Source organism: Hydra viridissima, unplaced genomic scaffold, assembly GCF_058129835.1.
Source record: "Hydra viridissima isolate aposymbiotic clone 2 unplaced genomic scaffold, HvirCarnegie_v1 scaffold_1, whole genome shotgun sequence".
NCBI lineage: Eukaryota > Metazoa > Cnidaria > Hydrozoa > Anthoathecata > Hydridae > Hydra > Hydra viridissima.
The window spans coordinates 36,717,958-36,741,003 of NW_028324300.1; the positions used below are offsets into that span (position 1 = coordinate 36,717,958).

At 31.2% G+C, this 23,046-nt stretch overlaps 3 protein-coding genes across 9 annotated transcripts in view; 1 reads left to right on the forward strand and 2 right to left on the reverse strand.

The window, feature by feature from the left end:
* The window catches only part of LOC145192501 (uncharacterized), a 158,688-nt gene that overhangs the window by 113,082 nt on the left and 22,560 nt on the right, over positions 1-23,046 (reverse strand). Inside the window, exon 2 of one of the 5 annotated variants that reach the window (XR_016451366.1) lies at positions 2,833-2,973. The exons of 3 other annotated variants lie outside the window; for them this stretch is intronic. The gene's annotated coding sequence lies outside the window, so the exon portion shown is untranslated. Of the gene's footprint in view, positions 1-2,832; positions 2,974-4,911; positions 5,755-23,046 lie in introns of those variants that run through there. One more of the 5 variants, XR_016451368.1, reaches the window with a different exon arrangement.
* Positions 7,504-15,896, forward strand: LOC145192154 (neuronal acetylcholine receptor subunit alpha-9-like). The gene is made up of 8 exons (XM_090083495.1): positions 7,504-8,017; positions 10,281-10,411; positions 11,090-11,134; positions 11,236-11,345; positions 11,505-11,603; positions 12,929-13,092; positions 13,269-13,554; positions 15,054-15,896. Exons 1-8 carry the CDS (start codon positions 7,927-7,929, stop codon positions 15,619-15,621), a joined length of 1,494 nt encoding a protein of 497 aa, XP_089939621.1. The 5' UTR covers positions 7,504-7,926; the 3' UTR covers positions 15,622-15,896.
* The window catches only part of LOC145198632 (multiple PDZ domain protein-like), a 28,006-nt gene continuing 21,580 nt past the window's right edge, over positions 16,621-23,046 (reverse strand). For all 3 annotated transcript variants that reach the window (XM_090083410.1, XM_090083402.1, XM_090083417.1), the window contains 10 exons: positions 21,186-21,260; positions 20,655-20,796; positions 20,119-20,318; positions 19,283-19,484; positions 19,131-19,203; positions 18,492-18,639; positions 18,213-18,363; positions 17,863-18,056; positions 17,507-17,685; positions 16,621-17,214 (listed from right to left, as the gene is read on the reverse strand). In XM_090083410.1, the coding sequence (XP_089939536.1) occupies positions 16,941-17,214; positions 17,507-17,685; positions 17,863-18,056; positions 18,213-18,363; positions 18,492-18,639; positions 19,131-19,203; positions 19,283-19,484; positions 20,119-20,318; positions 20,655-20,796; positions 21,186-21,260 (1,638 nt within the window). In that variant the 3' untranslated portion in view covers positions 16,621-16,940. The remainder of the gene's footprint in view (positions 17,215-17,506; positions 17,686-17,862; positions 18,057-18,212; positions 18,364-18,491; positions 18,640-19,130; positions 19,204-19,282; positions 19,485-20,118; positions 20,319-20,654; positions 20,797-21,185; positions 21,261-23,046) is intronic.

Here is a 23,046-nt window from a genome sequence, read left to right on the forward strand (position 1 = left end):
ATGCAATTTTAGGTCTATTTCTTTTTAGATTTGAAAAAATTAGTGAGTTTTTTATGAATTTTTCTTTAAAATATATCACTTTTAAAGCACATTTTGACTTTAAAAATCTCTGTAAAGTACAACTCCAAGTGATCTCAAGTTATATATTGCTTTTGGGAATCCAGTTTGTTACAACCAATCACAATTTGTAAATAATAGCCACTTCCTCCAGCTACAGTATTGGACAAAACATTTGCAACCAAATAATGCTAATTTAGTTTCTTTATATAAAAGTGCTGCATTTTTTCAATTTAGAGAAATAACTATGTAACTGTTTAGAGACAATGTTCTTTAAGTTTTATTCATCACAAAGTTCATTATTTGTACACGAAAATTAATAAATTAATCAAAAGTATTAAAAAAAGTTGATTTCCTTCTGGACAAAACAAGTGCAATTCGACGAAATGTTGACCAAGCTGTATTTCGCTATCAATATTTCGTGACGAATCCTTTGCTGTCGATCACAGCCTTGCATCTTCACTGTGTCACGAAATGACTATTAATTCGAACCTCTTGTCCCGAGAAAACCCTTTGGAGGTTTGAGAGTACACATGTGTAGAATTACACTAGAGTTGGTTTTGAAATCTTTCATCATCGTCCGAGAAAGAAAAATCAGTTTAAAGTTTTTAATTTTATGCTTATTTAATAAGGTCAATAAACTAAGAGTTTTTTTTTCTTTCTCAAAAAAACTGTCTATTTTGGTTATTTGTTTTACAAATAGTACATACAAAATATTTTAGCAAAAAAATAATTAATTAAAAAATTCCGGGAAAAACCTGCAAACAGTTTAGAAACCGTTTTAAAAGAACAAGGTGTGCGTCATTTTTCAAAATGCCTAACCAAGCAAAAACTCATGAAGACAACAGGAAAACTGTCTGTTTTCTCTGTATGAACAAAGCTAACAGGCAGCTGACTGATTTTATGATTAAACGCAGTCAAGAAATTTTGGGCCAAAGAATCAACTTTGAAGACCAAAGAGTACCAATTGGAATCTGTGAAAACTGTCGAGTAAGTCTCAGAAGAAAAGGTGAAGGGAGAGATGTCCAACTTCCTTCCTTGCCAGACTATTAAAACATAAAGATTCGTCCTGCAACAAGAGAATCAGCATGTGATTGCTTGATTTGTAGTGTGGTAAAAGCAAAATTCAGAAGCCCTCAGATAAGTGGAGCAACAAACACTGCCAGTCAGCTTATAGAACAGCCAATTGTTGAGAAAAGATGTTCAGCATGCTTTTCATTGATAGGAAGAGGCATCCCTCATGTCTGTACTAAAGCAATGTTACGACAGAACTTACTCGAAGTTGCAGAAAAGGACAAAAAAGCAGCTGAAAGAGTGGCTGTTTCTGTAATTGCCAACAATGTTCCTTCCCCCCATGGCACTGTCCGTCTCAATCAAGGAGTAGGAAGACCCTTTCCAGTAACTCCAGGTAAAAACTGTACTTTTTAAACAAAAAAAACTTGTCAAAGGGCATAGCAATAAAATATACACTATGAATTTCGGAAATGATACAATGGTAACTTTCTGTGATTTTTTGCAGGTCCATCGCGACAAAGAGAATTATTTCCTTCATCTACACCCACCTTGACTGCACAACATCTAGTACAAGTTCAAAACCAGATTGGTCTTTCAAATAGAGGAATGAATATGCTTGCATCAACTCTAAACAAAGTAGTTCCACAGCGTGTTGTGGAGAAAAATTTCAGAGAAAAGTTTGAATCTCTTGGAAAGCAACTTTCTGACCTCTTTGTCACCTCAGAAATTACTGATACATCCAAAAGCACTAGCCAAGAGTCTAAACATTTATTGGTGTGCTGCAATGAAATGGAGTCATTAAGAAACACTGTTGCTGAAGTCAGAGGCCCTCAGTCAGACCAGCTTATTAAGGTGGGGAGAGATGGTGAAGGCGGGTTCGTGAAAGTTTCTTTTGGTATTATGAGCTTAGAAACACTAGATACTTCTCCTCCATCAAAGAAACCTCTCTTTAAAAATTTCAAAGACTCAGGAGTGAAGCGTCAACTTTTGGTGGCCATTGCAGAAAATGTCTCTGAAAACTATGACAATGTCAAACAAATCCTGGATAAACTGTGTTTAGAGAGAATGTCTTTTGTGTTGTCATGCGACATGAAGCTTGCTAACATAATTTGTGGCTTGCAATCTCACTCTAGTGCACACCCTTGCACCTGGTGTGACATTGAGTCAAAGAATCTTCATCACAGTGGTGAGCTTCGAACATTTGGCTCCATTCGTTCTGATTTTGAAGGCTTCCAAGCAGCCGGTGCCCAAACAAAAAAGGCAAGGGACTTTCAAAATGTTGTTCACCAGCCAATAATAAGACTTTCTGATGATACTCTTGTCCTAGATTTTATTCCTCCTATGGAACTTCACCTTCTTATTGGTGTTGTGAACCACCTCTTTAAGAACCTCTGTCAGGTTTGGCAAAATGCAGATGAGTGGCCAAAGATGATCAACATTCAACAACAACCTTTTCATGGAGGACAATTTGCTGGCAATGAGTGTAGAAAGCTTTTGAGAAATGTTGACTCACTTCAACAACTTGCAGAGAAGCATGCTTGCTTTTTGGCATTTCCATTTATTGAAACCCTCAGAAAATTTGATGCTGTTGTTCATGCCTGCTTTGGGAATACACTCCAACAGAACTACTGTGAGCTTATTGAAGAGTTTAAAGCTTCCTATCTCAACCTTCCAAACACAAGTGTTACCCCCAAAGCACATGCTGTTTTCTTCCATGTGACACAGTTTATTGATCGCCACAACCAATCTCTGGGCATTATTTCTGAGCAAGCCACAGAGTCACTTCACCACAACCTCAGTCTTCATTGGCAACGTTTCAAGAGGCCAGCCATCCATCGGGATTATCCCAGGAATCTTCGAAACTGTTTGATCGAGTATAACAGTAAACATTTATTTTGATTTCTATTTGTGGAAGAGACATTTACAGTTATTAATTACATATGCTATGTAAGAGTTTAATAAAGGCTTGCTTCTTAATCAATTGAGTATAATAATTTTGTATAAGTATCGAGAGTCATTAATGTTTTTCACAGCTTGAATTTCAAAGCTGAAAGTAGAAAACTGTTTGTCTTTCAAGAATAGTTTGTATGTAATTTTTTTGGTTTTGCTTTGTTTAGAGTTGCAAACACATTATATGTTGAAGAAATTTATATGTTATAATAGAGAGCAAGATTTTTTTAAAGAAATTATTTTTTTGTAAAATTTTTATTCTGAGCAATAAAATTAAAAACTTTAAACTGATTTTTCTTTCTCGGACGATGATGAAAGATTTCAAAACCAACTCTAGTGTTATTCTACACATGTGTACTCTCAAACCTCCAAAGGGTTTTCTCGGGACAAGAATTAAAAGTCATTTCGTGACACTGTGTCTTTGAGGCATAGATTCGATCAGGTGATCAATGAAACTTTGTGGAATCGCTGCCCAGGCCTTTTGGATTTGTTCAAACAGTTGATCCTTATTACGAACACCTTCATGATTAGTTCTGCGGTTGACGATCTCCCACAGGTTCTCGATAGGGTTGAGATCCGGAGATTGAGGCGGCCAATCCATCACCGATAGGTGGTTGTCTTGAAACCACTGCTTGACTACTTTTGCAGTGTGTTTCGGATCGTTGTCTTGCTGAAAAACCCATTTGATTGGCATATTCCATTCTGCATGAGGTAACATAACATCTTTCAGGATATATTTATACATGAAACGGTCCATTATTCCATCATTTCGAGGTATTGGACGTAGACCGTTAGCAGAAAAATACCCCCAGACCATTACATTGCCTCCACCATGCTTCACGGTCTTATGGCAGTAACGTAAATCGAGGCGTTTTCCGGCTGGTCGACGTACACGGCAAATGCAATCGCTTCCAATGATGTTGAACTTCGATTCATCACTGAACAGGACAGTTCGCCTTTTCTGCACATTCCAGTCAATATGAGATGTAGCAAACAGGAGTCTTTTCTTCTGGTTTTTTAGTGAAATCAGCGGTTTCTTTGCAGGGCGTCGAGAAAACAATCCGGCTTCAACAGCACGTCGTCTGATTGTTCGGTCCGATACAGGCAACTCTAATTGCTTTTGTATCTGGACTGATGATATCCAGGGATCCTTCTTGACGGATCTGACGATCATAGAATCCTCTCTAGAAGTGGTGGAACGCGGACTTCCACCTTTGTTATCTGCTGCCAACTTTCCCGTAGAACGATATTTGGAACATAGTCTTGATACGGTCCATTTTTTCACGCGATATTTATTACAAATACTTTTTTGTGACATTCCACTTACGTAATCGCCAATAATTTTCTTTCTTAGTTCCAATCCAAGACTTTCGGGAGCCATTTTTGCACTTAGAAGTCATAAAAATAATAAAAATATTTCTGGATGCTACTGGATGCTTCCAGATGCTTCTTCTGGAAACTTCTGGATACTTCCTTTAATTATTAAAAAACTTCCGTGTCGTTGACACGGACCAGACTTAAGAAAATGAAACAAACCAAAAAAGTTGCACTTGTTTTGTCCGCTGCAAAATGGCACTTGTCAACGAAATTCTGCCTGTGTGCTGTCACCTGTCAGCTGATTGCTCATGTCATGGCATGCTATGACTCTCGACTCCTGAACTGTTTGCTGTGGTAGTATAGTTCGTTTCGTTTTTAAGACATGTAAAATTAGGAACACTTTTTAGCATTGTTCGATGTTGGTTGCAAATGTTTTGTCCAATACTGTACCTATATAAAATGTAGCATGAGGTATTGAGTATTTTAAAAAGACAATCGCTATTTTTTTGGCACATATCTACATTTCTTAGCTCCGTACCGCCCCGCCCCGCCCTACCCCGCCTTGCCCTCCAAAGTACTCCAAATGTACATGCCAGCTTACTAAACATTGTTTCTGTGTGCACGCGCATTGGATCTCAGTTATCTTTTTATGCAACAAAAAATACAAAAAGTTAATATCAAACTTTTTCACACCACACTATCCTTGGGATTAAAAACTTTAGAACTTTATGGTAAAACGATTTAGCGCAAATCTTTGCCATTTGTTGAGGAGCTTTTAGTTAAAATATTTATGTTTGTTCTCTCATGTTTGTTGCAATAGTTCTAATTAACGCTTCAGTTTATCGTTGAGTACTTATTTTAAAAAAATTGTGTTTGATAAAGAGGAGTTGCCCGTTGAAATGCTGAAAAAAATGCCATTATCATTAGATCAGTGATGTAAATTTAAATCAAAATTAAAAGAAAATACTTTTTTCCTTTTTTGCGATGTCCTATTTCCATTTTTGCGACGTTCGATTTCGTTGTTATCTTTGAAATAAGAGAATCAAGTTGCTCGTAAAAGAATTTTACTGATTACGCAATCAACAGTATTATGAAAAAACTATTTGTTATAAAATAGTCACTTCTCTTGACAGCGAACCATCACCGCCGTGCAACACGGGGAGCTGGGTAAATAATACTCTTCTGTTTCGTTTGTTGATTTCTTTTGTGCATGGAAAAAATTTCACTCAACTTGAATTACGCAAATAATTATACAGTAAACTCCAGGTTATTCGAACTGGCACTTATTCGAATTTCCCGCTTATTCGAAGCAATTTTTCTTCCCCGTGAATTTTTCTTAACAAACCAACAAACTCAAATTCGAAATTTCGGTTATTCGAAGTAAATCGAGGTATTACAATTTTTTAAATTCTTTTCCTGAAAATAAATAATTCCAACATTCATAGAAAATAAATCTCGATTGTTTTTACACTTCCTATTGCTCGTGGTTTAGCTTAGAAATGACTATATAATATAAAAATTTATCATACTGTATAGAAATAATAATAATGATAAAAAATTAAATTTAAGACCCTGTACAATCAATCAAGTTAAATTCCATATGGCTTCTCGTTGGGAAGACCGTTAAGATCAATAAGATGGAAAGGAACAAGGTAAACGAAAAAAAAGTACATCGAAGTCCAGGAAAGAACCATTGAAAAACAAAAATAATTTAAAACTAGAAATTTTGTTAATTCATAGTTTAGTCTGAGTTTTTCAAATTATCCACATATATTATTTGAAAAATACGTTTAAAAAATCTTAAATCAAGTAATCGATAACGTGTTCTGTTATTTATAACAGACGGCGCGTTCTGTTATTTATAACAGAACACGCCAATACGTTAGTTTTGGCAATTTTTTCGTATACTTTTTATTTTTTGCTAAAAAGGAAAGTATTAAAACACATGTTATGAATGAATCCTAGTTACACAAATAACTCTTAACTTTTATAAATCTTTTAGTAATTCAATTTTCTTAACTTTAATATATTAATGAAATATAACACATATTCTTTCATAATTTCGTAACACTGATTTATTATTCTTGTGCCGACACATTAAAGTAATCTCACGCCAAGATATTAAATCAATCTCATGCTTAGATTTCAAATTTTATGTTTAAATAGTTAATGATTCATATATAATTAAAAAAAAAGAAAAGATGTTGATAGATTTTTACATTCTCTTCTTTGTATCCACTACTGTCATTAAAAATCTAAATACAATTTAAATTAATAAATAATGGTCCATGAACACTTGGCTTCATTGTTTATCGTATTTTGTTTAATTTAAACTACCCAGAAGACGCGATGGCGTTGAAAGAACGTTGAAACAACGTCAAAGCCCTAAAATTTACCAACATCGATGTTGATATAAAGTCGTTTACCTGCTAGGTAGTAATTAAAAAATTCGCATACTTTATAAAAATAGAGCATAAAATTAGAATAATAAAATAATAATAATAAATAGAGTTATCTTAAAATTGTTGGGCTATCGAGTTTACTGTTACATCTTTCGTACTTCTAGAACGTATTTTAAAAAAATGTTAATTATTTTTAAGTTTTAAGTTCCATTTTAAACAGACGTGAAAATCATCAAATATTTGTATTAATTTTTTTTTCGATCTTAAGGCTGTATGATAGTTATTGCAAAATGCTTACTAGAAAATTGATATGAAGAAACTTGATATAAAAGAAAATTGATATAAAAAATCAATATGAAGAAACAAGAGATTTCAATCAAAAAGAAGATAATTACAAATCATTACTTTTACATGCCAACAGCGATAAGTTGCACAAATTAATATAAAAAAACTATTTTTGGAAAAGAAATATATACAATATACAAGATAAAATGTATGTAAATAAAGATGTCCTAGAAAGCAATTCGAATGGAATGGTCCGAATCTCGAAATAGAATGGTGTCGACCGATTAGTATTCTATTATTAAATTATTTTATTATCAAATTCTTTTATTTATCAAAATTTTTAGTTTTAAAATTTTAATTTTATCATTAAAACTTTATTATTAAAATCATCTTTATTATTTTATAATTAAATTTTTCGCTTGGCAGTAATGCAAAGCAAAAATTTGTAGCAATGCAATCAAATAACCAAACAAATTAAAGGTGGAGAGTTGTATAAGAAAGCAAATCAATAAGTTGAAAAGCGGTGAAGAACTCGCAAAAGAAGTAGAAGAGAAAGATACTGGATTGTTATTGTTTTTATTAAATGCAGTAAAATTCTCAACTGAAAATACTCCTCCTATGCTAAATTAAGAAATAAGAAATCAAAAATAAATGAAACAAGAAAACGGAATTTAAAAAAAAAAATTTAGATTACAAATGACTCAGTCGTTTGAATATTGAATGTTACTTTGATTAAATATTTAGCTTTGAACGACTGTTTAACGCTTAAAATTCAAAAGTGTTGTTTTGGGTCGTGCGCATTTCCCACGAATTTAAACGACTTCAAAAGCATTTTATTCCGCGATCAATTTAACACATCTATTTTCATGTCGATTTGATTGTTGTCTATGTTAAAATTAACATGTGTTTTTTGACTGGAATCCAGCATGAAATAAATGAAATTCTTTTTGTGCATTTTTTGTTTACAACAACAATTATTACAAGCGCGTTATGTAAGTATCTTTTAAATTTCTATTTACTTTTTTTTAAATTTGAACAGACTTTTTTAGCACACGCAACGGGGGCAATAAATCAAAACACCAAAATGCCACCAGTAAATTCATAGGCTTTGTAACTGAGAAATCTATCCTTCTATTCAAGACCTTTACTATCAGAACTTACTCTGTATTAAACGATTAGACTTTGTTAAAGTGACTAAGCTCCCGTATTTTTTTTATAAAGTTTTAGCTGGGCGAAAATATACACCGATAACTAGCTTGTTTTAAAACATTGACAACAATAAATTAGCATTTACTTTTATCCGTTTGGATATTCAGGGTAGGGAATGAGCCTCAATCTGAGGACGATTGTTTGAAAGCATTTATGGTACCCCAAGAAAAATCTTGCGCAAATTATTAAATGACGTCCAATCATTATTGTGTACATAATTATGTGCATCGTTATATCGATACCTGGAAGGGAAAAAACCCCTAAGTGACATTTTCACAATTTTTCAGGAGAGCTAAAGAGCTGGGCATCTCTAATCAAAAAGGCTTTATGGCAAATATATTTCACCAATTTATTTACCTGCCTTCAAAACTTATAACAAACAAAAAAATTTGGAAGAGAATGCAGACTAACAATTAGGGTTTGCAAATCCCGTGCTATATTTAAAAACCTGGGATTTTGGGATTACATTTACCTATTCCTGGGATATTTAAATACCTGTTTTTGAAAGATTTTAACATATTATTTTAGAAAAATTTTAAGAAAATTACTAACACATTCAAATTATGTTTAGAAAAAAATATAAATTAAATTACAAGGAAATTCTTTGGTTTTTTAATAATATACATACTTAATTATTGAATTATAAAGAGTTCGTTGTTTTTATAGATATAATATACATATGCAATTATTTTTGATTATTTTTAAAATACATTTTGAGGGAGCAGAGGACATTCAAAATTTCATCGCCCAGACAACTTCTTAATTTTTTTGCAAAAAGTCCGGCCGCAGAAAAAGCACATTCAGATTTTGCACTGGTAGGCTTAATAATCATTAAAAAATTATTCGCTCCTTGCAAAAAATCACTACGTGTTCTTCCATTTTCAAAAAAAAGCATTTCTTTTTTTGAATTTTCACCGACAAAGTCTCACATCGAATTGGTATGCGAGGCAAATGTATTTTTTTTTACAACTTTATTAAGTTCGTCTAATATTCTTTTGCTCTTTTCAAGAGCAAAAGAAATAGAATCAGATGGAGAGACAGAAAAATCAGAAGCATTTTTGAGTAATGCCTCGTTTGAAACAGAAAGTTCAACTTCAGATTCAGACTCATAAGCTGTTAATTATGTAACTGGGTTTGGAGCGTTTAGTCTTTCGAGTAACTCAATTTACTAATATACTGTTTAATTTTCTGTTAGAAAACTTACTGTTCAAATAACCAGCACTTTTAATTTAATTAAAACTTGTACTTTAAAATAGTGACAAAGAGATAACGTCTATTCGAGATAAAAATCGCGAGGTTAGAATTATTTTGTTCTATCTCCAAGTTTAAACGTTGGGAGAAAGTTGTTGATTTTTTTCTTAAAGTAAAAAGTATTTAAAACTTTAGCTTTAATTTTTAAAGAAATAATAACTTATACTTTACGTAATTTATGTTTAAACAAATTACTTAGAAAAAAATTTCTAAAATACAGCGTATTTTAAAAGGAATCATTACTTACTAAAATTAATAACTCATTTTCTCCCAACTTTTAAAATAGAAGATAGAACAAAATAATTCTAACCTCGCGAAATGGTAAGAAACTTGAATAAATGTGACTAAACACCAACAAATTTTTAAAATGCCATTTCAATTCAATTTTAATTATTATAATAAATCTAATCCCATTATTCCAAAATATAAATTTTATAATTGCAAGAATTTAGAATTTGTAAAGTTCAAATTTGATTGCAATTGAACGAAAAAAAATAATTCAAAAATTTTCAATATAAAAATAGTCAAATCTCAACCAAAGAACACTAATTTAAAAATCTTCGAACGAAAACAATTAAAAAAAAAAATCCTGGGATTAAATGCTTAATCCCAGAATTTCGGGATTGTTAAAAACCGCGGAATCCCGGGATTTCGGGGTCCCGGAATCCCGGGATTCCCAACCATATTAAAAATACAAATAAGTTTACAAAAAAAAAAAAAAAAAAATCATTTTTACCAAAAATTTGTTTATTTTACATAGAAAAATAAGTCGTTAAATATTGTTTCTTTTTTAAGGTTCTGCTCGCATTGAAATTGAATTGCATAAAAAACTGTTCGATGATTACAACGTAGATGTATTACCAAGTCTGAATGGTGGGAAAGTCAATATAACATTTGATATTGCTTTGAAACAAATAATAGAGATGGTAAGAAAGTTCTAAGCTTCTTGAATTATGTTATGATTGCCAATCTTTCTCAAGACAACTCAAAATAGTTGTAATAACTTCGATCGACGCTTATTCAATGCAAGCTCTGATAGATACAAATAATCTACATAACTGACGAAACAATAACTGGTAACATTTCCGCGAAATTGCTGTATCTATCGCTCGTAATGTTTGGGTATTTTAAAATGAATTAAATTGAATTTCATTTACGACGGAGTTTATTGGTCATTGACCAATTAAAAACTGTTTCTTGATGAGTTCTTAAGAAACCACGCGTGTAAATTATCAAATACAAAATATTGCAGGGGGAAAATATGCCTGCTGCGCTTACTTATTAAAAACTTTAACTATTAACCATCGCCGCTTAACTTTCCCGTTAAAAACGAATAATAGCTTAAAATCTTCTATGCCAGTCATTTGAAATAAATCGAATTTAAAGCATTTTATATATGAAGACATATGAAGTTATAAGATTCTCGAAAAAAAACTGTTTCAACCCAATAAGACATAATCAGAGAAATTCTATTCGATTAAATCTAATTAGCTAAAAGCCGGACAAACATAAAAGCGAATTTTTTTATTCAATTGCAACTTGGTACGTCTTTAAAGAACTTTTGAAAGAGCACATTTATTATTATATCTTCTGGATTTTTTTAGGATGAAAAAACCGAGGTTTTAGTTGTAAATACATGGTTGCGACAAGTAAGCGGATGATTTGTTTTTCTTCTAAATATTTTTGTTTCGAAATTATAAAGTATGTTTGGAGTTGTATTTACACATGTTGTATGTTTTATAATTCTTAGTATTGGAACGATCCATCTTTGGTTTGGAATGCAAGCGAATGGGGAGGTATAAGCAATGTAGCTGTCGCTCCAGACAAAATATGGAAACCGGACCTGACGCTGTATAACAAGTAAATTTTCTAAAATCGTTTCCGGTTTATTTTTTTATTTACAAATTGTGACGTTTTTATAAAATGTAGAACTGTTAAATCAAGATATAAGTTATCTTGTCATCGTTGCAATCACTTGACGTTGGATGACAATAATCTAAAAATCCCTTTTTTTTAAAGTGCCGAAAAAGATTTCCAGGGACTTGATCGCTTTGGTAAGACTAAGATACTCGTTGATAGCAACGGCAGCGTTGTTTGGTTAATACCAGCAATATTACGGTAGGAGAACGCCTTTTAAAAAATTACTTTAACAAGATTTCTAATAGAGGTCATAGTTAGAGTTTTATAATATAAAACTTTTGTGATTTTTTGCTACAAACTTAAAGCAAAAGTATAAGTTTCCAAAGTCCTGCATAAACTACAAAGCTTAACTTAAATTATGCAGATATTAAAAAAACCTGTCTTAAATTATGCAGATATTAAAAAAAAACTGTCTTAAATTATGCAAATATTAAAAAAACCACATCTGTAACTTGTTTTAACTTACAAAATTTAGTATTTTTTTAATTTATGAGTCAAAATGAGCTTCAGTTTCGCGAAATCCTCTCTACACCAGTTACTGTAACAGACAAAGTCTGTAAAATTTGCAATCCAACACAATAATTTGGAAATATTTCAGCTAGCCTTTTTTTGTAAACGAATTTTAATATACCGAGCGTGTAAACGAAATTTATTACGTCGAGCATTGCTAGGTCACGTTTTAATTCAGATTCCAATAATCTCGAAAGCATAATAAAACTCATTTGTCAATTCACAAGCATCAATGACCATATCGTTACTAAACAAACTTACAGGTAGATGAACTGTTGCTCCAATGTCGCTAATAGTTTTTGAGCATGCTTTTCTAATATCGAATAAAAAAAGTCAAATTGTCATATATATGACAATTTGACTTTTTGTGTTCGATAAGTCAAATTGGAGTGCATAGATAAAATGATTGAAAAAGTCAACTTCAAACTATTTTTGCGACATCGTCGATTGGTTTCCTTTTGATTGTTTCTCTTCTTAAGTTTTAAAGAACTCGTTTCAATTTTTTTTTTTTTTCCCTAATTCTAAAACAGTAAACACGACTAAAATGTTATGCAAGAAATATTTTAACCTTTACAAATACCTACATTTACCTATATTTCAAGTATCCAAATCTAAAACAAGGTTATTTATTTTAACAAACGGCATTCCATTTTTATTTCTTCGAAAACTTTTGCGGTACTGTTCACTACAATAATTTTTTTGCTTTTATTTTTTACAAAGAAATCTAATCCTTTTTTTAACTTAATTTTTATCAGATTCACAAAATTTACGACGTTATAACCAATTAAACCTGTAAATCTTGTTTTTCATCATCATCATTTATGGGAACGAGCTACTTTTTAATGATTTTTTCATCAAAAATATTTCATAACGGCTATGAAGCTTTAGGTAAACTACATCCCAAACGTGTTTTTGAATAAATTGACGATTTTTTTATTCAAAAATAAGTTTACTAAGGCACCTGCTTCTTAAAAAGTTCATAAGTTTGGGAAACAATATTTTGTTATTTTTAGGAGTGTTTGCGAACTTGATATGACATACTTTCCCTTTGACGAGCAGGTATGTCCTTTAACATTTGGATCATGGGCGTATGATCAGGAAAGTGTAGATCTCTATCCGAAAAATTCATACGGTGACATATCCTCGCTTTCCAGGAGCGGAGAATTTATAATAAAAGGTTTATTTATTGTGTGTGTCTTTCCATTCTTTTTATCATTCAAAACAGTAGCTTTCAAATCAATTGTCTTGTTTTGATTCTTGCTCTGTTAGAAAAAAAATGACTTTTTTTTATAAATATACTTTTATACGTGTTTATTTACGTTCTTTTTTTGCATACTACTGTTTTTATTTTAGCCTTTGAATCTGTTCGATATTCTATGCAATATCCATGCTGCTCTAACCCTTACGTTATTGTGACGTATAATTTATCTTTACATCGCAGAGGAAAATTTTACATATTTAACTTAATACTCCCTGGAGGTTTAATTGCTTTGCTTTCCTGTTTTGCGTTTTTTCTCCCACCGTTGACTGGTGAGAGAACGGGATTGATAATAACAAACTTTTTATCATTATCTGTGTATGTACTTATCGTGTCGGACTCTGTGCCTCCCAGTTCTGATAATGTGCCTTTGTTAGTCAAGTAAGTAATGCTGGTTTATTGCTTTTTCTATTTTTTATGAATATTGATTTTTGCTTTTTATATATTTATTTTTTTTACTTGAGTATAAGCTATAAATGCTTTTAAACATTTTTAAAAACGACTAGTTACAACTCAACTTCAGGTTGCTTATCGTAATAAGAATTGGAAAAATTTATAAATATTACAATATATTTGACTATACAATTACAAAAACAAAATGATTCTCGTTTACAAAATAAATAGCAAACCCCAAATACCTAAAGTATAAAAATCTATGCTAAATCAAATGTTTGGAAAGTTTTAGAAATCCTGCACAAAAGGTCGCTAGACGAGATTTCTGTACCTAGGGCCTCCTTATAACTAGGACCATCACACTTTATTTGAACAATACTAGATTTGAGGTCAATTTACTCTGTCAGGTGATTGGTAACTAATTGCTATTTTTTTAACCAACTTTACGTGTCGAAGGGGGTTGCTGGTGCAAGTAAAAATTGGAAAAAGTTTTATTGTCTAAAGTAAAATTTTCCGTTTCTTTTACTATGTTAAGGTCCTTAATAAGAATTTTTTGCTTAAGAAGATGAGTTACTAGATGAGATAATTAATGTCTCCTCTCAGAAAACATCGTTTTTTATGAGATTATCTACAGCTGTACCTAAGCCATGGGCGTTTTGCAGGCAAAAGAATATTTTTATCATGGGTTAAATTATTGAATTCTAACAGTGGGCATAGCACTTTTTTTAATTCTTACTTTAATTCTTCAGAACAAAAAGATATTAAAATATACTGAAATTGAAATGGTAAGAAGAAAAAAAGAGCTGGTAAAAAAAGTCTATAATTTTAATTGACATCTGAAATATTTTTACTTATTGTAAAGTTTTAGATTAAAGATTCGAAGATCAAACAAATGTACCACAAGATATTTTTTCTTGAGCAAAATTGATATCTATATGTTTTCTGTCTGATCATCATAGAGTTAAACCAAATTTTCAGAGAGCGGCCTTAGGTACAATGGCTTGTGGCCCTAGGGACATTTATTTTGACAAAGATTTTTGTTTTAAGCAGTGACATAGTTCAATAGGAAAAAGTTAATAACGCAGCGACTAGTTTCACCATTTTAAAAAAACCCATGGCGTTTTTTTTGTGAATTAAAAAATCTGACCCCAGGTACACGAACCTGCCTTTTTATACCCTTTATTTTTTTTACAGGATTTTAATCATAAAGCTCGACGAAAAGAGTACAAATATACTTTTCGACTAAACTTTGTGATAGATACTTTACAGAATAAAAATTCTATTTTATCAAAAGTTGAATATTCTTAAATGAAATAAAAATCTAACGAGTATCGCGGGAGGTTTCAAAGTTGATCAAGTCCAAGTGTAAAACACTTCAACAAAATGAGTTACAGTTTTACAATATATTTTAAAAATATTCGACGAATCAAAATAAGATTTGTAAACATGTGACGAAGTTAAATGAACTCCTAAAATTTTCATTACAGGTTTTACACGACCTTGATGTGCGAAATCGGACTTGCTCTGATGACAAATTGCATGGTAACTTCATTAGCCGCAAAAACGTATCCCGTTCCTAATTGGGTTAGCATTGCCTTCAATAAAAATCACTTTAAAACTTTGTTTGAATTTTTAAAGAACTTTTTGCTTTCGAGATCTGACGTATATGAACTAAAAAGCGGAGCTTTAAAAGCGGAATATTTCGGAACTTACTCGCGAATAAGAGATGGTATTAGAGAAAATGATGTTGAGGAGCGACTTGAACTTACACCGAGACAAGAGCTCCAACTAAATATTTGCAATGATCTTCATACAAGTATGAAGAGAAGAAAAGTATCTTCACGTGTTTTAGATTGCAAATGCACCGGAGAACATCGTAAATATTTAAAAAACGTCGACGACTATTTTACAATTTTGGCAAGCGAGCACAAAATACGGATCAATTGGCTTGATGTCGTTAAAACCATTGACAAAATTTGTTTCGTCACTTTTTTGATCATGATCTTCACAAGTACTATTCTCATTTTCTCCTCAGCCCCAAAGTTGCACATTTAGCTGATGAATATATGTATTCAAATCAATACGCAAAAATATCATTTTTCAAGGTTTTTAAACTTCTAAATACAATATTTTTATTACAATGATACAGTATTTATACAATATTTATACCACATTTATACAATAATTATATATTTATAAACTTTTTTATTTAATGAGTTAGAAGAAAAAATAGAAAGAAATTTGTTTTACTAAAGAAGAGTTTATCGAAAGCGTTATATGATCATCATTTGGTATAAGCCACCAAAAATCTGATTGGGAATACTGCAGTTGTTAGAAATCCATATTTTGTAACGTCCTTAATTACAAGGTTTAATGTCTTTATAAAATAGAAGTAAAATAGTAAAGGCGAAACCGGGGGTAACAACAGGCTTTTTTTTTATCTGGGCATAATAAAGTAAAAGGAGCTGGAGAATATTTCTTTTAAAAAGAAAATACATTTTATTTTCAATAAAGTTTTACAATTTGGAGAGTCTTGCTTATAAGTTATACATAAGTTACCCGTACTCCAGATGACCACAGAATGTGCAGGACATTGGAGTATGGGCACACGTACTGACTGTAAAATATCAATAAAAAATAATCGACCTTACAACAATATTAGAAAGATTTTCTTGGCTCAATCGCACATTGATCACATTTGGTAACAACTTTCGTCTATATTATAACTGTTTTTTGGTTAATGGTTTTAACCAACAATAGCAATACAATGCGGGACCACTTACGCGTGACAAATAGACAATCAAGGATGTTTATTAAAAAATCTTGTAAAACAATGTCGTCCTGCGGATTTTTTTTTGCTTTACCCACTTCATTTAAAATTTATCGTCAAGTTTTGACGATAAATTTAATACAAAAACAATCTGCATTAACTAATAACGTCATCATTTACATTGCATAATAATCCCCAGGTCATGTTCGTCAAATATTTAAAAGTTATCTTTAAAATGATGATCATAGCATATGGAATGTAAAAAAGAAAAACGAGAAATGACGTAAGTTCCAGCAATCGTATATTTCTAGTCGCAATCTACAGTGTTTATGCAATAAACAATGTGAAAAACAGAGTCTATAAGAAAAGCGACTGAAACACAAGAGCTCCAGTCGTTATTTTACCCTAAAGCATAACTTTTACACTAACGATGTTTAGTTTTGTACAAATATTTGTCTCATATGCCTTTTCTTTTATGAATACACACGTGTACTTCCGTAGAATTTATTTGTTACCTCGATGTTTTTAAACTGTTTGTTACCTGTAATACCTTTTTTTTCAAAACGATGAACGGTCTTTAAATCTACAAAAATGCGAATTTACTTCAAGAAGATGATAAAACCGTCAGTTTAATGAAGCCTTTGCTCTTTTTTAAGATGTTGACTGCAGTTTCATGGGTGACGCCTTCTAGACTAACTCCGTTTACATCAAGAATTTGATCTCCTCGTTTTAAACGCTTATCCTTGGCAGCAGCACCTTTCTCAAATACCGTTTTAACATATATTGGCAAGTCCCCATGAGGTGAACCGCATCCCCCGACGATACTGAAGCCGAGTCCTTCTGAGCCACGTTCCAGTTCGATAGTTTTAACATGAGCTCTGCAAGAACAAGAGATGATCTTTACAGCAATTATTACATTACTAATTACTAATTAAAAACTATTTAATTGCTATTTGTTCGCTACAATCAATTCTTATTTCAAACAATAAGAATTTATGGTCGTAAAACAAATTAAAATGCAGAAGCGTGTTAAAAGTGGTAAGCATTTTAAAGCTTACTACTCTTTTAAAAACGGACCGTAAGTCTGTTTAAACTTTAAACATCCAAACAAAGAAGATTGAAGACTCGTCTTAAAAACCAATACGTAAACCCTGGCAAAACAAAACTCACTTGTAACTCATGCTATCGTCTGAGCCGACGCTCGAATGCAAGTGTGAAGAAAAAGGATTATCATCAACTATTTCGTTGTCTTGAGTTGCAGGCTGTGAAGCTGCTGCCGGATGCCCTTCCCCAACAACTGGGCGGTTGATACTTAAAACTATTCTCCCTCTTAAGTCAGCTAACATAGACTGAAAAATAAAAGAGGATTTGATGAGGTGCACTTGTGAAAATCATTTAAAAATTGCAAAACCTGAATGTAATTTAAAACCAAATATAATTATTGAACTAAAACTACTTTTTTTTTTAAAATTATAATAAACATTCATACTACTAGCAAAAAATCAACTGATGGCTTTTTTGTTTACCTGAGCAATATGTATATCTTGGACTGATTTTTCATTAATTTTTAATAGCCGATCACCGATGCGAAGATGAGTCTTACCAGCAACAGATCCTGGTTGAATGTATGATATAGAAATAGCTCCGTTTGGTCCGGGGGTAACACTCATGCCAAGAGCATCTTGAGGAGATCTGTAAAACTCGATAACGTGACTATCACCTTTTTAAAAGAAAAAAAATTAAAGCAATTTAACAACTTATCGTGAAATCGATCGAAAACAGTGACATGCAAAGTTGATGACTTCGTGTATAACAGGTATTTAAAAACAAAACAGCACGATTGTTAACAGCAGCCTCTTGAAACATTAAAAAATACCTGTCTGCTTAGAACCACCCTGTATGCTTGGTATTAAAGATGCGACGCACTCGTCGTAACCCGGAGGTAGGCTTGCAGCGGGATTGGTATGATCACGTGACGAAGCTCCCTTCAATCGTGATATCTCTAACGCAACAGTGCCTTGTACTCGCTAAGAGAAGAACGAACGAGCGATCTTCACTTTAGTATAGTGAAAATCAAAAAAAAAAAGAATGGCTTTGATCATAAGATTCTAAAAACTAAGAAAAGATCTCTTCGTCAAAAAAAATAAAAAAGTACTTTTAACATCATTGCAGCTTTTTCCTGAGAAGTGTTTCTCAACTCTTCACCATTGATGGAAAGAAGTTCATCGCCGTGAGCGAGTTTACCACATTGATCAGCGACACTTCCTTTAACAACGTCCGATATAAAAATACCAGTATCGTTTCTAAAAAAAGAATTGAGAGGATGTAGACACATAAGTTGCCTAAAATTATACGTGTAAAAGATAATATAAGCAAAAAATACAAGCAAAGAATTCAAGTCCATACGGACGAAATCATTTTTCACCGTTTTTAATCGTAAAAAATCTTTTCGTAAAAATTTTTCTTGTGCTAAAAACATTGTGATTTAAAACATAAACACGTTAACATTCCATAAATAGTTTCACTAAAAGCCGATTAAGCTTCGCTATTTGTTACTTCACAGTATGAGTCGACAATGAAATGAAAAGGCGTTTTCGTAACAAGGTCAGAACTTTGTTGATAAAGAAAGCTTTCCCGTTTACAAAAATAAAATTTCTCACTTGCAAAACGTGGTCTTTTAAATTTCGTTTACAAATGAGGAATTCTCAAAAAGGTTCTCCGAACCAGTTTCAAGTCTCCGGAAACCGACGGATAGAAAACACATTGGTTGATAATGTAAACAAAAAACAAATACCTTCCAACAATGCTCAGACCAAGACCACCAACATTTGGTTTTTCAATGTTTACTGTGAAATTATCAAATGAATCTATAAAAAAAATAATCAATAACAGATAAAACCAAATTTAAAAGCTTAATTTCCAACTTATAAAATTCAATTTACTAACTCGGGTCTTTAGATAGGTCGTCACTTCTTAACACAACCAATCTTATAACAGGGACATTGCTACACAAGGCTGTAACTGCCATGTCATGTGTTGCAGCTCGCATATCATAATCATTTGCTTTAAGTATTTGATCACCTGACCAAAGCCTGGCATCTTCAAAAGCGGCACCATCAGAGAAAATTTCAACAATAAATATTCCCACCTACATCAGAAAAAAAAATTTCAAAGAAAATTTTTAAGGCGAGAAGAAAAAAGATTGAAATCAAACATAAATCAAATTTTAAATAATTTTATTAAACTAAACTTTTAAAATGAATTCAAGTTATGTTAGCAATCCAACGAAAATTCCTTGGTCATCTTCAAATATCGAACACACACACACATCATGCTAAATGCCATCTCAGAGAAAATAGAGCTGAACAGATACAAAGAGGAGTTTACCAAAAGTTTAAAAGCATCCATCTTTGATGCATTTTAACCAATCCAAAAGAAATTTAACCTCGCAATAGAAATGGCAACCGCACTTCATGGAAAAATTTTTAACAGACCCACACAAGTCTACTTGGTTTTACTATTTACAACAAAAATTATGGCCATCTTACAATTTACAAAATTTTCAGCCTCTATATCATACAAATTAACGACTTAAAAATGTTACAAAATAAAAAGCCAATTTTTCATGAATCATAAAAAAATCAAAAACTTTATGATTTTTTTCAAACTTTAGTTAACCATATAACTTGAACAAAGTATAATCAACTGATACACTAAAAATAACATGGATTTTAATTTAAAAACTAAATCATTAAAAAAAACCCCACAAAATTCACAATTACCAATGGGGTATCAAATCCTCCAACAATGCTTATCCCCAAACCCTTCTCTCCTTTATTTATTTGAATGCTAGTAGGGTTTCCCATGATGATTGGATTTTTTGCAACAACCTCTTCAAGTTCATTCACAGGGTCCAGGACACGTACAGGTGATGACATCACTAGAAGTGGAAGAGGGGGAGGAGGAGGAGGAGGAAGAGAAGCTATAAGAACAAATTTTAGTAAAACATCTTGAACATAAGTAGATAATGGTAATAAGATTTTACAAAGTTTTTTTAGCTTAGATATACTTGAATCCCAAATCAAAATTTTTTGCTGTGTTGTGTCAGATTTTCTGATATTATCTCTCTCTTTTTTATTTTAATGGCTTTTTTTTATTTTAATGGCATACAAGATCAGAAATATAAGATTTAGATATATAAATACTATATGATTCAGTTGTAAAACTGTAATTTATCAATGGCTAAAATTATAAAATTGTAACGACAATTTTATGATTATCGATGAAAGAGAATTATTTTATTAAAATAAAAGCATACTTGAGGTGGATGAAACGTTTCCAACCTCAGAAGATGATTGTTCAGTTTTTTCTTCATTCTTTTCATCTTCCAGAGGAACTTCAATTTCACGAGAAACATGTAATGCAACTTCACCTTCTGCTGCACGAATTATAGTTACAGCCTAAAAATAGTGAACAAATCATTTTGAAATTTACATCTTAGATATAATCTGCAGATTTCTTTAGATACATAGTTACATATATATATATATATATATATATATATATATATATATATATATATATATATATATATATATATATATATATATATATATATATATATATATATATATATATATATATATAATATGATAATAATATACAGTTACATATATAGTAAATGACATTATATATACCCTCAAACTGTTAAAACATAAAAAATCACTAGCGTACAAATTATTTCTATAGATTTATTAATTAGGCAAATTTTAAATTAAATTTATCATTTAAGGAATCAAATAAAAATGCAATACTTGCACAACTATAATCGAAAACCAACAGACTTTACCTGAGTCTGAGACAATCCTCGTAATGAAAAGTTATTGATAAACAATAGTTGATCTCCAACTGAGAGCCTACCATCCTGGGCGTGTAAAAAAATATTACTTGATTGATTAAAATATAAATACAACAGTTTATACAAAAAAAGGGCAATGTTTATTTAAAGGCAAAAAAAAAAAAAAAAAAAGTGCCTTTTTTGCCTTTGCTGTTGAATTACTCAACATTTTTGTATTTTGCATATTTTAGAACACTAGTAAACTAGAAACCTTGTCACTTTATTCTTAATAAGAGATGAGGTAGTTTTTATTATTAGTTATTTGATGGAAAAATGACGCATTTAGGTTAAGAACCATATATCTTCATATGAAAAAAGTGGCAATTCAACCTAAGATCTAAAACTGGAAGGTGTATAATTTTAAATTTACTTTTAAAAATAAATAATTCCTTCATTGAAAAAATTGCTGCTTAAAAAAAAAAAAATTTACAGGTGAGTAATTAAGTAACTATTTTTAATATACAGTTTCTTTTGCACATAAACATATGAAGATGTCTAATGCACAAAGATACAGTACAAGTAAACTCATGCCAGCCAAATTTTCACCTTTAAAACTTTTATTTGTCAAGCTGCAATAATTTCTTAATATACTTCTATATTTTGAATAAAAATTTTATTTTGGAAAGAACTTGATTTCTGTGTATGCTTGTCTATAGCTATTAATAATGCGGGCATTTAAGTTAACAATGCTACCAGTTCCTTAACACCTTGCTTTTATATTAATCCTAAAAAAATTTAGCTAAATCAGTATATATTCAAATTATTATATTAAATGCATTTTACCGCACAAGACATGCTCATAAATTTAATAAATTATTTAAGATTATAAGAAGGTAAATTTAAAAAAGATTATTAAAAATTATTAAAAATTATATGTGACTTAGAATATCCCTGAGCTATTTATGGATGAGCTACATGTAATAATAAAATCAAATCTTTTTTATCTGCAGCATTTTAAACTAATGCTATGTTCACTTATATTCATGAACTTCCATTTTTTCTAACGCAAATTTTTATTGTAGAAACTTTAAGCAATATCTTCCTGCAGATGCATTCAATATATGCATGCATTCCATTAGAATGTGGAATATGTTAAAAGAATGGAGAAGAAAATTGTTCTTTACAAACTTTTTGAATTGATATTAAATTTTAGTGATAAAATTGGAGAAGGGTCTTCTACCAATATCTAACTTTAAGAACAAAAAAAATAGCTGTAAAAGTAATCAAGACAAAATTTTTGCAATCTAAAGTTCTTTATATTATAAAAAAAGCTTCAACACTTACAACAAATAAAATATTGTTAGGTTTAAGGACTATTCTAGAAAATGTGTCGATCTTAGAAGGTCTATTGCATTTATTTTTGAGTTATGGTCATTAGAAATCTGCAATTTACAGATATCAAACTTATCTTAATTGATTCACCATTTAAACAAACAAAAAATAATTTTTCTTTTTGCCAAAAACTGAATTTTTTTTAGTAGTCATCTAGTGGTGCATCTTGAATGTCATGAATTTCATATTGCCATGTATTGTCATGTATTTATATGAAAGTGGACAGGGATCAACCTTCAGATGTAACTGGTTGTAACTGGTTGTTACTGGTTGTTACTGGTTGTCACTGGTTGTCACTGGTTGTAACTGGTACAATAAAAGATATAATAATCAAAATTAGGAATTTTTATGATTTTTTAAAATTTATTTATTGCAAATTAATAGGTATAATAAAGCAGTTAACTTTATTGTTTTAATGAATAAACCCTTACTTATTTGCCAGCACAAAGCTGAAGGACACACTTCAGGATGACATGCTGCC